Source organism: Cercospora beticola, chromosome 2 (genome assembly GCF_033473495.1).
Source record: "Cercospora beticola chromosome 2, complete sequence".
Taxonomy (NCBI): Eukaryota; Fungi; Ascomycota; class Dothideomycetes; order Mycosphaerellales; family Mycosphaerellaceae; genus Cercospora; species Cercospora beticola.
Genome location: NC_088936.1, coordinates 3,040,474 through 3,054,777, shown reverse-complemented (window position 1 = coordinate 3,054,777; position 14,304 = coordinate 3,040,474). Strand labels below are relative to the sequence as shown.

General features: G+C 53.0%; 5 protein-coding genes across 5 annotated transcripts; 2 read left to right on the top strand and 3 right to left on the bottom strand.

The window, feature by feature from the left end:
- Positions 1 to 226: 226 nt before the first annotated feature.
- PAM16 (mitochondrial import inner membrane translocase subunit TIM16) lies at positions 227 to 919 on the top strand (the record flags this gene model as incomplete). Its single annotated transcript, XM_023598645.2, has 5 exons — positions 227 to 256; positions 304 to 344; positions 401 to 425; positions 476 to 715; positions 854 to 919. The coding sequence occupies 5 exons, from the start codon at positions 227 to 229 to the stop codon at positions 917 to 919; spliced, it is 402 nt and encodes a 133-aa protein (XP_023455770.1).
- Positions 920 to 1,879: 960 nt separating this feature from the next.
- Positions 1,880 to 3,599, bottom strand: RHO25_003119 (uncharacterized protein; the record flags this gene model as incomplete). The annotated part of the gene is made up of 5 exons (XM_023598644.2): positions 1,880 to 2,166; positions 2,216 to 2,436; positions 2,495 to 2,706; positions 2,771 to 3,232; positions 3,294 to 3,599. 5 exons carry the CDS (start codon positions 3,597 to 3,599, stop codon positions 1,880 to 1,882), a joined length of 1,488 nt encoding a protein of 495 aa, XP_023455769.1.
- Positions 3,600 to 4,402: 803 nt separating this feature from the next.
- RHO25_003118 (uncharacterized protein) lies at positions 4,403 to 8,011 on the bottom strand (the record flags this gene model as incomplete). The annotated part of the gene is made up of 1 exon (XM_023598643.2): positions 4,403 to 8,011. One exon carries the CDS (start codon positions 8,009 to 8,011, stop codon positions 4,403 to 4,405), a length of 3,609 nt encoding a protein of 1,202 aa, XP_023455768.1.
- Positions 8,012 to 12,715: 4,704 nt separating this feature from the next.
- Positions 12,716 to 13,237, top strand: RHO25_003117 (uncharacterized protein; the record flags this gene model as incomplete). Its single annotated transcript, XM_023598641.2, has 1 exon — positions 12,716 to 13,237. The coding sequence occupies one exon, from the start codon at positions 12,716 to 12,718 to the stop codon at positions 13,235 to 13,237; it is 522 nt and encodes a 173-aa protein (XP_023456442.2).
- A 27-nt stretch (positions 13,238 to 13,264) lies between these two features.
- RHO25_003116 (uncharacterized protein) lies at positions 13,265 to 13,790 on the bottom strand (the record flags this gene model as incomplete). The annotated part of the gene is made up of 3 exons (XM_023598640.2): positions 13,265 to 13,438; positions 13,492 to 13,722; positions 13,788 to 13,790. The coding sequence occupies 3 exons, from the start codon at positions 13,788 to 13,790 to the stop codon at positions 13,265 to 13,267; spliced, it is 408 nt and encodes a 135-aa protein (XP_023456443.2).
- Positions 13,791 to 14,304: the final 514 nt, after the last annotated feature.

Genomic DNA, 14,304 nt, shown 5'->3' with positions numbered 1-14,304 from the left:
TGCTCCTCCATGCTGCAAGTTCGTCATTGTATGCAGGCGACCCGGAGGAAAGCGAGGCGAAGTCACTTGCGGAACGAACCAGACCGGGGCGCTAGCCAGTCTTGGCCTCAGGCATCCGCGCTGGTCTCGGCAAAGAACGCCGAACTTCCGAGCGAGATCTTTGGAGATATCGAGGGCAAGAAAGTCGTTGACATCTTCGCATCGCCGCTGTCGTTCTTTTCCCGTTATGGCGCATCGTATAGTAACGCAGGTGCTCGTGAGTATCACCGCCTGCTGCTGACGAGGCTATGCTGATAGTATCAGGTCACCGGCGCCAGAGTCTTCGGGAGAGCATTCGCTGAGGCGTAAGTCCTCGAACCATGCCTGAGTTATCGAGGACTACCATACTAATAGAAACCAGTTATAAGCAAGCCTCAGCATCACAAGTACGACGGCCTTCATCTCGGAATGTAACACCGACCTAACGAGCATCCAGAAATATCAACAATCGATGCAAGGCGGCGCAACAGCCTCCAACACCCTCTCATCCGCCGGCCTAACCCTCGACGAGGCCTGCCGAATCCTCAACGTCCCTCCTCCCAAACAAGGCCAAGCCGACCTCAGCAAAGTCCACGATAACTTCAAACGATTATTTGACCAGAACGATCCCAAAAAGGGTGGCTCCTTTTATCTGCAGAGTAAAGTGCTCCGAGCAAGAGAGCGGTTGGAGTTGGAGGTACGTGAAGCCCAAGCGGCAGCTGAGCACGAGGAAGAGCTGCGAAGAGGTTGGAGGCCAAAGCTATATCGAGATTGAGTCAAGAAAGAAACATGGTACGTTGAAGTGCGCAAGCTGACAGGACATCTATGATTGTAGGCGCAGAGGCTGAGAGCGCAAAGTGCAGAGAAGCCGCCTTCGGATCCGCCCGCGAGTAGCAGCTAATGCGACTGGGCAAATAAGGGCAAAACAAGAGGGAAGGATATACCCCATGTATGAGATTTTGAGGGCATAGCGCGGCGTTTTCAGGATACTAGGGGTCATGTTTTGCATTAGCGAAAAAGCAAGAGCACAGCATGGTGTGGAGGGGAGCAGAGGAGGCGGAAACTACACTTTTTCTCCGCTCTCAAGGCGGATGCAATGCATAAAATGAGCTTTCTGAAGGCATTCAGATTTCGACAGCGCTGTTAGAAAGGAGACGTGTAAGATATCTTCAAAATGTACAGAAGTCGATACTGCTGGCCAGACGAAGCGATCACGCAATGCGGTCTTGCGTGGCACTCCAGAACCAGGCCAAGATGTGAGCGGTACGGAGGTCTACGAGTGATCAACGACCAAGTTGCGAAGGGCACGATCGACGACGAGTTCGGATAGTGCAAACCTGAAAGTTGATACTGATCCGAAAGTCGACGAGCGTGGACCATAACTCGTCCACCGAGGACGCTATCGGAACGAACAATCACTGCAATATTACAAAACTACTGTGGGGACGTAATCTAGCCGCGAAGCAAAGTGAATGTATCAATTGAAGTTGGCAAATCACGGATCCAAATCAATTGCCAGTCTCACTAGTGTTATCTCATTCTACGACAGGAGGCCGCAGTGTTGATCCTAGTTTGTGTTTTGCTTTCCAACGAAAGCAAGTCTCTCAGCGTATTGATGGAGGTCGAGTTTGGTACTGGCATAACACCAGCCTTGCGAAAGCCGGAAGTTGGACAGCACTGTGAGTAAGAAATGGGACTTTCAATATGTCTCTGAAATATACAGTGTCTATATCCTGATGCTGCTTCCGAGAGCCAGCAATACAGACATCTCGTCAGCATCAACATTGAGTCCCGAGGAAGGAGCGACCCCTCGTTCGCTCATTTCTCTTCTCACTTCTGCTACTTGTGTTTTAGTCCCCATTTAGAAGATCATTGCACCAACCAAACCTACCATAGCGGCAGCGAACAGTCGCGAGCCCACTAGACTCGAAGCCGCATTCTCTGCCTCTGGCGTCGAAGAGGGAGAACCTCCAGAGCTACCACCTTCAGATCCACCAGAGCCACTAGTAGCATTGCCAGTCTCTGACGCCGCGACCGTGAAGTCGTTGACTGGAGAACCATCCTCTCGATACACGATGTAAATCTCGCCGGAAGCATCCGCAGTCATGAAGAGCTGGGTGCCATCAGCGTTCCACTCCAAACCCACAGCTGTTGCACTGTTAGCATCGCCCAATTTGTTGAATTCATTCAGACTTACGCCTGACACATTCGTCCGGGCATCTACTCTCATCTTCGTTCGCAAGGATGTCGACATAGCCGTTTGTGGAGTTCGGTGGTGCGCTTGGTAGACCAGTCTCGGTATTGAAGGGGATGACGGAGAGTTTGTAACCCGCTGGGTTTTCACGGTTCCAACTTCCTCGGAAAGTGATAAAAGCCGTCGATGCTTCGGTGTTGAAGGCTAGGTCCATTGGTGCCATGCTGCGAAGATATCATCGTTAGCATGTATCTCAGATTTTGGTAACGGAACGACACTTACTGGGCAGTGAAGCTCAGAACAGGATCAATGCTATTCTCTCGGCACCATTCATCATTAATAGAGTTGTTGAAGTTCGCTGCAAACTGTTGTCCGGTCTGGAGACCATCGTAGTTGGGCACAACAGAGGGGTCCCAAGCAGGGTAACAATCTGGGTAACCATAGTATCCTCCCAGATTGGGGGTCTCGGTGCCATTAAGGAAGCCGTGGAAGTTCTAAAGAGAAGGCATCAGTTAGTACTGGCCTCATCGAAAGCCGGAAATGGGTAGAACTTCTTACCAACTCCTCAGCAGGGTTGTCCTCTACGATCCTCTCCCCATCTCTCTCCAATTGATCAACATTGTTCTCATTGCTGAAGATGCCTCCTGTGACTGGATTCTGTCCCAATCCGACGGAGTTTCTCAATCCCCAACCCACCGACAGTCCGTCAGCGTATTCGTACACTCTGCTGGTGTCACTGATGTTAAAAGCTCGCACAGTGCTGTAACCAGACGTCGGCTCGCGCGCGGCGGCATCGACGTTGCCGTCTGATCCCCAGGAAACGAGCAAGTAATCCGGGTTAAGAGGTGGCAACAGAAGTGTCCTAGTAGCGTGCGATCCATCTCCACCAAGATTGATGACCCGACGAGCCTCGCCAGAGACTGTACCAGTTTCCGGATTGTAGTCCCAAGCATAGACGGCTTCCTGGCTGGAAGCATACAGGATGTCATTCGAAGGGGAGAGTTCGAGGCCGTGATTGAGCTACAAACATCGACAAAGTGTCAACATCTCATCCCAATTTTATCATAGTTCAGCAGCTTACCGAAGTATTCGCAATAATCTGCTGCCTATCCGCAACAGTCAAGCACGGAGCTTCGCCTTCAAGTGTCAATCTCGTAATCCCAACGCCCTGATCCGCAACAAGCAAATGTCCATTATTATCGCGCTTCAGAGATCGCGGCTTCTCCAGATCATTGACAACAATATGAGCTCTCCAGCCACTTGCAAGCGAGGGAGCGGGATAGCCTGATGCGGAGATGGTACTGCTACATTCTTGTTGCTGCGCCGATGCGAGTGTTGCGCACAGAGTGGCGAATGCCGCCGTGCGGGAAGTGAGGGGTGTCTTCATCCTGTTGAGACTTCTTTTCAGGTGCTAGTTGAAAATCAGATCGAACAGGGATCCTTGTAAATCAATCAGGTTCACAATCCGTGAGATGAAGTGAAGTGCAATAGAACAAAGAAAGTGCAACCGGTCACACCCCTAACGCCAGGCCAAGCATTCCATGTCTCTAGTGGCGATCTTTCCCCACGGCAGAGCAGAGGATTAGAAACCACCAGCACGCCTTCCTCTTTCTCGCGGCAAATGCTCACTGTAGACCCGCGGGGCTGTCAACCAAGAAGTCGAGACGCGTAGACACTAAACCGAGATCAGATACTTGATGGTGCTTGGCTTGTGCCGCTCGCTGTGCAACTGAACTCTGTGCAACGTGTGTTGCGATCTTGTAGGACGAGCTCCTCTTGAGGTGGCGGGCGGGCAGCATTGGCATGACATATGTGGACTTGGCTGTGTGAAGCTGTCCAGCCAAAGGCTCTTTGCTCTTGACTCGGAATAATTGCCGTTCTGCAGACTATGCATAAGGTATACAAATGTGATTTGCAAGCTGCACAATGTCAGCCGAGGTTGGATATGGAATAAAATGTGTTCGCGAAGCTGCTGCCAAGCTGCGCCTAGACTTCCAGTTGCGCAGGCACAGATATGTTCATATATGCTAGATCTTGTGCACACATCCGCCAGAGAACGATATCGACGCGCAATCCTCAGCGCGTCATTCAGAAAAGAAATCCCCAGCGCCATGTCACCGACATTCAATGCAACTAGTACGCTCACGATGCTTGCAAACTCTCGTTGATCATCAGCGGCCTCACCTCCAATTATGACGGCCTTTTGAAAACCTCTACTCCCAACGTGGGAGTCTCTACCCATTTGCGCTCGGGAACACCCTCCTTCAATCTTCTATCAAAGAAGCTACCGTATTCTCCAACAACGATAGTCCACTCCGCCAACGCCCTACCAGCATACTTTGCCCTCGCAATACTCGCACCACGAGGCTTTACAGGAAGACCCACTTGCGAAACCACATCTGAGCGCTCCTGAAGTAGCCGATGTGCTGGTCCAGGAAGCCTCGGAGGAAATAAGCGCATCGGCGGGAGAGGCTTGTTACTCGGATGGAATTCGAGCGAGAATTTGAAGCTCAAACTTCGATGCTTCGGCTTCTCTGCGCATGCTTTTGGACTGGATTCTGTGCTGTCCACAACGGATGAAACATCCTTTCCAGTGCGCTCAGGACTAGTATGGTGAGGCGAGTCTCGCAACGTAGTCGTCACTGACTTGGTTTTCGAAGCATTCTTCTTCGCACCGCCCCCGATCATCTTCTTCAAAGTACCCAGGAAACCCTTGCCATTTGATTCCTGGTCAGAATCCATGTTCGATGAAGAGGAGTCAGGCCTTAAGTCGAGATTTTCGAGCATTCCCGGTGCAGCTGCCGTACGCTTGGCCATCTTTATGTTGGCATCCTTGATGAGCCCGTCGAATGTGATAAGAGACCCTGCGGGGCTGATGATATTGTCAGTACGCATGATGAGCAGCCTTCGACCTGGAGCCGGGTGGCAAGGATAGCATTCTGGGCGCGAGCTGTTTTCCTGTTCGGCCTTGTCCCGTAGGTACGTGTAGTGCGACCAAGTATGCGTAAGGCGTTGCTGCAGCGTTTCGAGGATATCGAGCTCCAATGACGCTTCTTCGTCGTAACGGCCAAGACGCCAGCAAAGTAGACGCATGTAATATGCTCGTACCATTGGGCACCAGTGATTGAACCTGCTCTCGAAGACATCCGGCTCTAGCAGGAGATCCATGCAAAGGTCTCGCTTGCGGTCCGGATGGCCAATGAGAACATGCCAAATGGTGAAGAGGAAAGCATACAGGCGAATCTCAGTCATCGTATTCTCGCTTTCAATCATCTTCTTGAACACAGCCTGCCAAAATTTGGAGTTGACCAGTGAGTCGGACGAGGATCGAAGGCTGTCGTAGCGCACTAAAAGCACGAGTGCTTCCTCGAGGAAGTCTAGCATGGTATAGCAAGCAGAGTGATCGAACATGGACGTTCCGCGAGCCGCTGCTTGCAGCAGATCATTGAATGACTGCGCGAATAGTTCTCTCGCAAGCGGGTGATCGGCAGTCCGCTCGGAAAGGAAATCTCGGATTAGCATTATAAGCCGATTCTCGGCCATTAGTCTTACAGCATTAGTTGGTGGTACAGGTAATGATGAAGCGTGGATATTGGGGTCTCCAAGAACGTCATCAAACGTTGGCGTTGGTGCGGCGTTGAGATCTTGCTGCGCGTGGTTTGCATCGCGATGAATGGTCAACTCGAGGTTGGCTAAGATTTGCGCATGGACTGGGACCATGCAAGGTGCGCAAATGCGTTCCAGCTTGGTAGTGTTTGAAGGCAGAAAGTCGACGGCAAGAATGTGGTAGTGTTTGGTGAAGACGTAGAAAAGGTCACTTTCGCGTCCGCTCCAGCGTTCAACCCAGTGGCCCCACCACTGTATATGTGCCGTGCCGACCGGCAGCGGCGGAGGGGTACGCATCTTTCTCGAAAACTTCGCGAGCGAGTCGAAGCCCAGCTGCTGCAGAGCAGGGGGGAAGTTCGGCACAATCGTCGCAGAAACGTGCTCTGGAATGTGGTCGAATTTGCTGATGCCATTCTCCTGTAAAACGCGGCGCACATCGTCGATGGGCAGTTCCCAAAGTCGCACTAGAACATCAGCCATGCCAGGGACGAAGACGAATGCGTATGCGCAGGCTTTGCCACAGAACGTGACCAGGCTCGCAGAAGCGTTCCGCAGTGACATCTTGTCGACAACGAAAGCCATCTGCGAAGTCAGGTTCGCAATGAAGTTGTTGCGAACGTTGTGATGTACCGAATCGGCCAGGAAGTCTGACGAGCTTGACGTTAGCGAAGTGTTGGAGCGGCTACCATTGCCCATAGAGGCCTTGACGCGTTCGTTGAGGGGACAGAATGGCGAAGGGGTGAGCCTCCACTCTGGTCTCTCCATGATGCCAGAGATGCCATCGAGAACGACAGGCCTGTCAGTTCCAGAGATTGACTGGTTGTTCTTGCCGGCGAGCATTTCAAGCAGGCCGGTCCACCATTTGTTGAAGATGCTAGCGCGGCGATCGAGATCTTCTGGGCGTAGCATTTTGTTGGAAGGATGGCAAGAGTATGTTCGCAGGAAGGGAATCAGAGTGTTGCGAACAACATTCGCCTTGAGTGCGCTCGATTTGGATTCGAACTTGGAGAAGTCTGCGTCGAGGGCCCGGAACTGCGTCCATAGCTCATCTTTCTTCTTATTGCTCGATAAGGGACTCATGTGATGCTTTTCAGAGGATACTGTTTTCGGTAAAGGCGATGTTCGTTCACCCTTCATGGATGCCGTGAAGGCGCTGGGCAATCGGTCCGTCGAGAACGACTTTGGTAGTTGTGGCACAGCTGGAGCTTTTGCCAGTGAAGGAGGCAAGTTTTCTTGCTGACGGCCATCATTGGTCGCTTGCGTCAATCCAGAGGTACGCGCAGCTTTCTTCCGCAGAAGCGTTCCTCTCCTCGCCACTGTCTCTCCAGGCTTCGTCTCACCCTTCTCATCACCTGAACTCAGCGAGTCTTGCCTCTCCTTCTTCGCTCTGCTTTCCTTCGTTGATTTCGACGTTTTCTTCCGGAGCTGGAATGACTTTCTCCGTCCCGTATCTGCCACCCGTGGCGTGACGTCGCCAGTCTCTTCCTTTTCCGATTCGGCAATGGGCTGCTCAACAATGCTGTCCACCTTTGTCGGCGAAGGAGATCGGGATGAAGGTGTGGAAGATGAGGAGGGATACCACGACTTCCCAGAGAAACGGCGAGAGAACGATTTGTTGAAGGAAGGACGTTGACTGGAAGAGGGGGTGGTCGCGGCAGTGGATGCGGTCTTCGTGGATTCTACACTCGCCCTAGACTCGCGAGCAGCTGAGTGTATAGTCGATATACTGCTGCGGACGCTTGGCGTATCGCATGGCTCCCTTTGTCCCGTGCTCTTCCGTAGCTGCGCTGCGATGTCGTTTGCACGCGGGAGAGCTGTGTGCCGTTCGCTGTCTTCAGGCGTATTCCAGCCTGAATTGTCTTCTGGTGGGGAGGCTTCTGAAGGAGAAATGTCGACTGTGTCGTTGTCGGACTCGGCTGCGAGATCCTCTTTTGCCACGCCTCTGATCTCGAGGACGGCATGGCTGCTGTACTCGCCAGTTTTGGTATCTGGCAGATAGGTGTATGAGGCTGCTCGCGGCAGGGCCGGCGCATTGTTCGAATCCGGTGTCACATTCCCCATGTTCACATTCCTGCCTGTCAAGGACGCACCGCGTGGCCGCCCATTGCCTCTTTCACGACCTGTCGCACCATGCTGTCCAACATCAGCGTTTGGCCTGCTGAAATTGACACGATCTGCTGCGGCCAAAGCCATGCTCGACTCCCAAATGTCGTGCCCACTCGGAGATGGCGCCGCGAGGTCGAGGGGTATTCGTTGCGGAAGAGAATGTGTTGTACGCTACGAGTCCATCTTGTACAGTATCAAGCGAGTGGCAGAGCTCCGACAGAGCTACAGAGTGGCAGGACAGAGAGTCGTCGGCGTGAAGCTGAAGCAGAGCGATGCTCAGTGTGTCTCGTGGCTAGCACCCCTCGCCCTGTGAGCCGCGCTGCTGGGATCCTGTCGCAGCCGTTGGAGGCAAGTCGGCGCTGGGCAGTCGTGATGGTCTGACGCGTGGAGTCGCTGGGAGAAGCACAGCGGACCAGCCCTGTGCGACGTCGTCTGCTTCGGATGCGCGAGTGTGTCGATGAGGTGAGAGCGAATGGGGTCGGTTGAGCAGCGCGTGCGGTCGAGGAGAGGCAGGCGTGCGTGAAACATTGTCGGAACCATGGCCGGCTCCAGTGGCAGGGAAGACGAGGAGCAGTGTCGAAAAGAGGGACCGAGCGCCGAAAATAGAATAGCACAGGCATTGCATCAGAGCGCGAGGCCTGGGTGTTGCTTCCATCCGTCAGTACTGTACACCATTGCAGCACGAGGCAGCGCGGCGAGTGGTACGGCAGAAAGGGAAGAGTCTCGCGCGGCTCTCCTCAATCGTGCCCGTGTTGCGCAGTTCGACGTCCACCTGCACTCGTCCATCGACCTGCAAGCCCGCCCGCCTGCTCAACACTTGCACTGAAAAATGCTGCGCGGCGAAGCCCTGCACCAATCCTGCCGTCACACACGCTCAATCAATCCCTCTGGATCATCGCCCAAATTGCACGAGCGCCTATCCACGCATTTTCGCCCGTCCAAGCAGCAGGTCACGCTCAGGCCACGCCATCTATCGCTCCATCTATAACGGCGAACTTTCGATGAGAATGACTGGCGAGGACAGTCGCAAGATGCAGTCCGGTTGAGAAGACGCACGCGAGCATGGCCGCGTGTTTGGGTCAGATGCAATGCAGGACTGCAGAGATGCAGCTCATCCGACCAAGTTCCACCTGCAGACGATCAGGAGCAGACGCACACAGACACAGAGATAGTGGCGGGCCGATTTCTGCAAATGCTGTGCACCTCATTTGCCTGCGTCTCCCAGCGACTCACCACAGGAGAGTGCAATCTTCACAGCTCCACCACGACGACCATCACCATGGGAAGCCGGATCGGCAGACTATACCGTCTCCGTGTCAGCTCCTCTCTTGCCTCGCATCTCCCTCTGCCTCCAAGCAGCAGGTCGTGAGGTGCAAGCGAGCTCGCATTGCCTTTCATTAGCAGCCTCCTGGTCTCGAGATGCAGCAATTCTTTGCAGAATCCATATCACCCTTGTAGCATATTTGAAGCGTGATGCAGCTGCGGACTCTGTGGATAATTACTGTCGTGGATCGCTGCCTGGAAGACGCCCACAAGCTGTGCTGTCTCGCTGCTGCTTTCGTCGGCACCACAAGCCATCCTCCGGGAGAGGAACGAGCATCTACAACTTCTAGCGTGCAGCTTCTCGTATATGCTAACCTTTGCAGGTCACGCGGGGCAGTTCGAAAATCCGCTACACATGTATGTGGACGCACTACCTGATGGCGGCGGTGATTGCCAAGACACCTCGACCACACTCCGACCTCACTAGACGAACCCTATACCACCGCAACGCTCGAACGATGACCGACTCTTTTGGCTAACAACTTTGACAAGACCATAGGAAAGTGTGCGATATACTGTGTTCAATTGTGCACGGAGCGGTAGTTCGCACACCATCCCGACATCATATTTACACGTCCATCGTGTCTGTAGCAAAAGACTGCAACTGCGTTCGCGAGCGACCGGAGCATCAGCTGAGATTTCCTCTTTCGGATGGCGCACAGGCTCTTTTGGCTGCTTTTAGACGAAGCCTGAACTGAACGCCCGTCTCCCATTGGCTTGCGACGGCTCTGCCGACTTCTAGTCTTCAACATGGCTTGCATGGAAAAACGCTATACAGAGACTACCACAACGATGGAAGCACGTGGCGGCCACGCGACACGACACAATTCTCCAGACCAGTAGTTTTCCTCCTCCAAGGACCTCGCAATTCTTATGGGAGACGAAATCAGATCCACGCTAGATGAGCCTACAATCAATGCTGATCTGGAAATCCATTTTGCCAGTGTAGCATCAAACATGCAACTTTTCGACCAGCTCCGTCAAGGGTCCAGGCGTTCGTGGCTTGCAGCCACAGTTATGGACGCCATGCGCTCGCTGCATAGTCCTCCACACGTGGTGGTTCTAGGAAAGGTGAGCCACGCTAGACCGTCAACGTTCATCGCACCACCGGGGTCGCCGCCGAATGCGCCATGGCCAGACCGATCGTGAGGCTCATAAGAAGTTCACACAGTCTGTTCCATTTTTTTGTGAACCTCTGCGAAGATTTCGATCCCGCTGATCACTATGCGGATACTCTCATTGTCTCTGCTCGCGGGAGCGGCTCTTGCGAACCCTGTAGCCGAACTCCAAGCTCGTCAGCTCGATCCGGCTCAATCATCATCATGTTCTACGAGCCACACCGCTAGGTGTACAAGCACTTTGTTGGCATCGGCCAGAAATTTCTGCGCGGCACTCGGCTATGGAACTACTGTTGTCAGGACATCCACCAGCAGGACCACTACTTACAGGTGAGTTACACAAGTTCCCTAGTCGCTACAGAGCTGACATATTTGGCAGCACCATTCTGCGAACAACGACCGTCACTCCGAGGATTGTTACTGTTACCGCTCCGACTCCTACCACTACTTCTACGGGCGTAGCAACTCGAATGACCACAGTGATAAGTACTGCTAGTTCGACTACCACCTTTTCCACAACTATCACGGATCTCGTCACTGAAGCTATAGCGGGCTGCCCTGTATACGTTCCATCTCAGACGCAACAGGATACTGAGACATCGACCACTACTTCAAGCACAACATCGACCTCATCAACAGTGCCCCCAGCTCGGGCCCTAAGCTGTCGATTGAGGTCCGATCTGCCGCAATCAGGTCTTACTTGCGGCGTGAAAGGAGCTTTTGCCGGCAGTACCAGACTCGTGTGGCAGGGCGATGTGAACGACGGCCAAACCCTTACCTCCATCGAGGCATGCGCATTGCGATGTCGCACTTGGGAAGACCAAAGGCTGGTCGGAGAGTCAGGACAAGCTGGTTGCAAATCGTTCTATTGGGGTCAAGGCCGCATGTGTCAGCTGAACGTAGTCGGCACCAGTGATAGTGGCTTTGGATCGGATGCAAATTCCTGGTACAGCGGTAACGATCTGGGCTGTTATGAGTGTGCTAGAGAAGGCGGCTCAACAACAACTACTACAACTACAGCCAGAACCACAACATCGAGCTCGCCCACACGCACAACGACGATTGCAGTTTCCACAACGACCTCGAAAACACGCGCGGTCACAACTTCAAGCACAACATTGAGCTCATCGTCACGCACAACGACAACTGCAAGCACGACGACTACAACTGCAAGGGGGGCAAGCTGCTCATCCGGCAGTTCTTGTGGCCTTCCTGGAACAGTCACTGTCGGCCCCTCCAATAGTGCCTGGCAAATCGAACTGAGTGATGAAAGTTCACTTTCTGACCCTAATGGATGTGCCCTTGCATGTAAAGCATGGGAGAGGGATCAGAGGAGGGATAGTTCGGATCGACCTGGCTGTAAATCATTCTACTGGCGGCGAGACGTGAGCTGTCACCTTTTCGCCTACGTGCTTGCCGAGACAGGCTTTACACCTAATACAGGTTCGCAGTTCCGTGGGGACGATTTGTCTTGCTATGGCTGTCCTGAGGTCGTCAGCCCATCAACCACAACTACAATCAGAACCACTACGACGAGCTCAACAACTCGCGCGTCGACAACAACGACCTCGCCCCTGCCATGGGCAACGAGCTGTGCATCGAGATCCGACCTCCCCCAGCCGGGCCTTTCTTGCGGCATAGCTGGAACTGTTACTGTCGGCCAAACCAACAGCGCATGGCAAGCTGAACACAGTGATGACAACACAGTCTTTGACGCCAAGTATTGCGCTTTGACTTGTCGCCAATGGGAAGACCGTCAAATTGTCGGAAGATCAGGTCGACCTGGCTGTAAATCGTTCTATTGGCGGAAGGACCAGCAATGTCATCTTTTTGCCTCCGTGCTTACTGGAACCGGCTTCACATCTAATGCAGGCTCCCCATCCAGTGGTTACGATTTGGCCTGCTACGATTGCGCCAGAGAAGGTAGCTCGACAACAACTACAGCCAGAACCACCACAACGAGCTCAACAACTCGTACGACTACAATTGCGACCGCGGTCGCGGCCAACAAGGCTCGTCAAGCGGCCCCGAACAAGCCGGCCTGTCTTATTGCCAACAATGCAGCACAGACGACTTCAGCATGCAGATGCGTCATTCCGAGCTCGACTGTCTCTGTGACGGCAACGACTGTATCGACCATCTCGGTTTCCAGGACCATTTGGAATACTATTAGTGTAAGTGCTTCTTTCTCCTCGGCTTTACGTTTTCAAAGTGATGATCGAATGCTGACGTGCGATAGGTCACCCCTACAACGACAGTCACTCCAGCCGCCTTCGTTTCGAGAACTACCCGTACAACAACACTCACACGGACTCGGAGCATGGTCAGCTGGTCAAGCGTGACTGAGACCATGAGGACCGCATCGGTTGTAGCATACAGCCTTGCAGCAACACCCAGTGCTTTCTACATCGTCGACCAGGACATGGCAATCGCTGAGTGGCCAGCTGATGCAGATGAGATCTTCTACCACGTGCAATACGATTGGAATCCGGAAGATGACGAGTATGCTCCAACAGTCTTCACCATCACGGGCGAGGATGAATTGCGAGTCGCGAACATGGCCAATGAGGACGGAGTAGCCGAAGGGTACCGTCTCGCTGGTGTTGGCGATGATGCTTCGGGTTACCAGATTGTTGCCAACGACGTTGTGGAGGGAGGAGTGTTTCCTTCTTGCAAGATTGAAGTCACTGCCGATGGGCAATGTCCTCTGCGGTGCAATATCGGTGGTAATAACGTTAACACCAGAAACAACGATGGTCTCTGGGCTCTGATGCCCGCAGGCACAGAAGACGGGTTCCAGAACTTTGTCATGGCGGCTGAAAATGTGCAGCTGGATGGCGGAGATGGAGGGGGACAAATCGACACAGAGTAATTTGCATAGCGTATAGCGTATAGCGTTTCAAATTTTTGCTCCAAGAAGAGCATCCAATCGAAATCTGTGTTCGTAATCGAAAGCTTTCAGCAGTCCTGTCAAGTGTGCTGCTGCCGCTAGCAACACCAGTACGTGGAAGATTTGATGCGAGCTACCAAACAAATCGAATTGGCCTGGCTTCCATCGTTCGGGCACTCGCCCCTGTGTATCGTGTCAGTGAATGGAGATGAGACAGGACAGTGGGAGCGACTTACAGCATATATCACAGCACCAGTGATGTACAATGCGCCTTGCAGGACGAGCCAGCTCAAACCAATCTGCCTCTGCATCTGCTCCAGGCCATAAAGCTTCAAGCCATGCAAAACGGGCACAATAGCAGAAAGACCCATCATGATAAACATGGTCGCTCGAAACGGCCTCCACTCCGAACTTCGGAATTTGGGATGCATAATCACAATGAAAGTTCCTGCTCCTATCGTCGTAATCTACTCCCAGCATGATCAGCAAATACATCAGACATTAATGTTTCGGCAATAATTGCACTACTCACCATCGACCAATAAACCCTCCTCAACGCCTCCTCCCTCGCAAACCCATAATAAATACTCGGAATAAAACTCCCCCAAATCAAAAAAATTATCCCCATATAATCCAAGCGATTCCCGAATTTCTGTACAGGAGCTGAATGGTTGGAAATGGTGTGGAAGGTGGCACTCATGCCTAAGCAGACTGTCGCTCCGAGGAAGAAACAGGCGAAGACGAGGACATCTTGTTGAGTGGCTTGTTGGAATCGTGGTTTGAGAGAGTGGTAGAGGAAGGTGCTGGAGAGGATTGCGAAGAGGGAGCCGAGGAGGTGGGTCCAGATGTTTATTGTTTCGTTGTGGAGGGAGATGATGCTGTGGAAGGATTTTGAGTAGGAGTTTGAGGCCGGGCGGTAGTGGGAGGTTATGTAGTGGTTGTCTTGTTGCCAGGGTTCAAGTTGGGTCCAGGTGAGGGTTTTGGAGAGGGTGTGTTCTGTTTTTTGGAGGAGTGTCTCAGGTTCTTTGGAGGGGGAGGGGTCTGCTGAA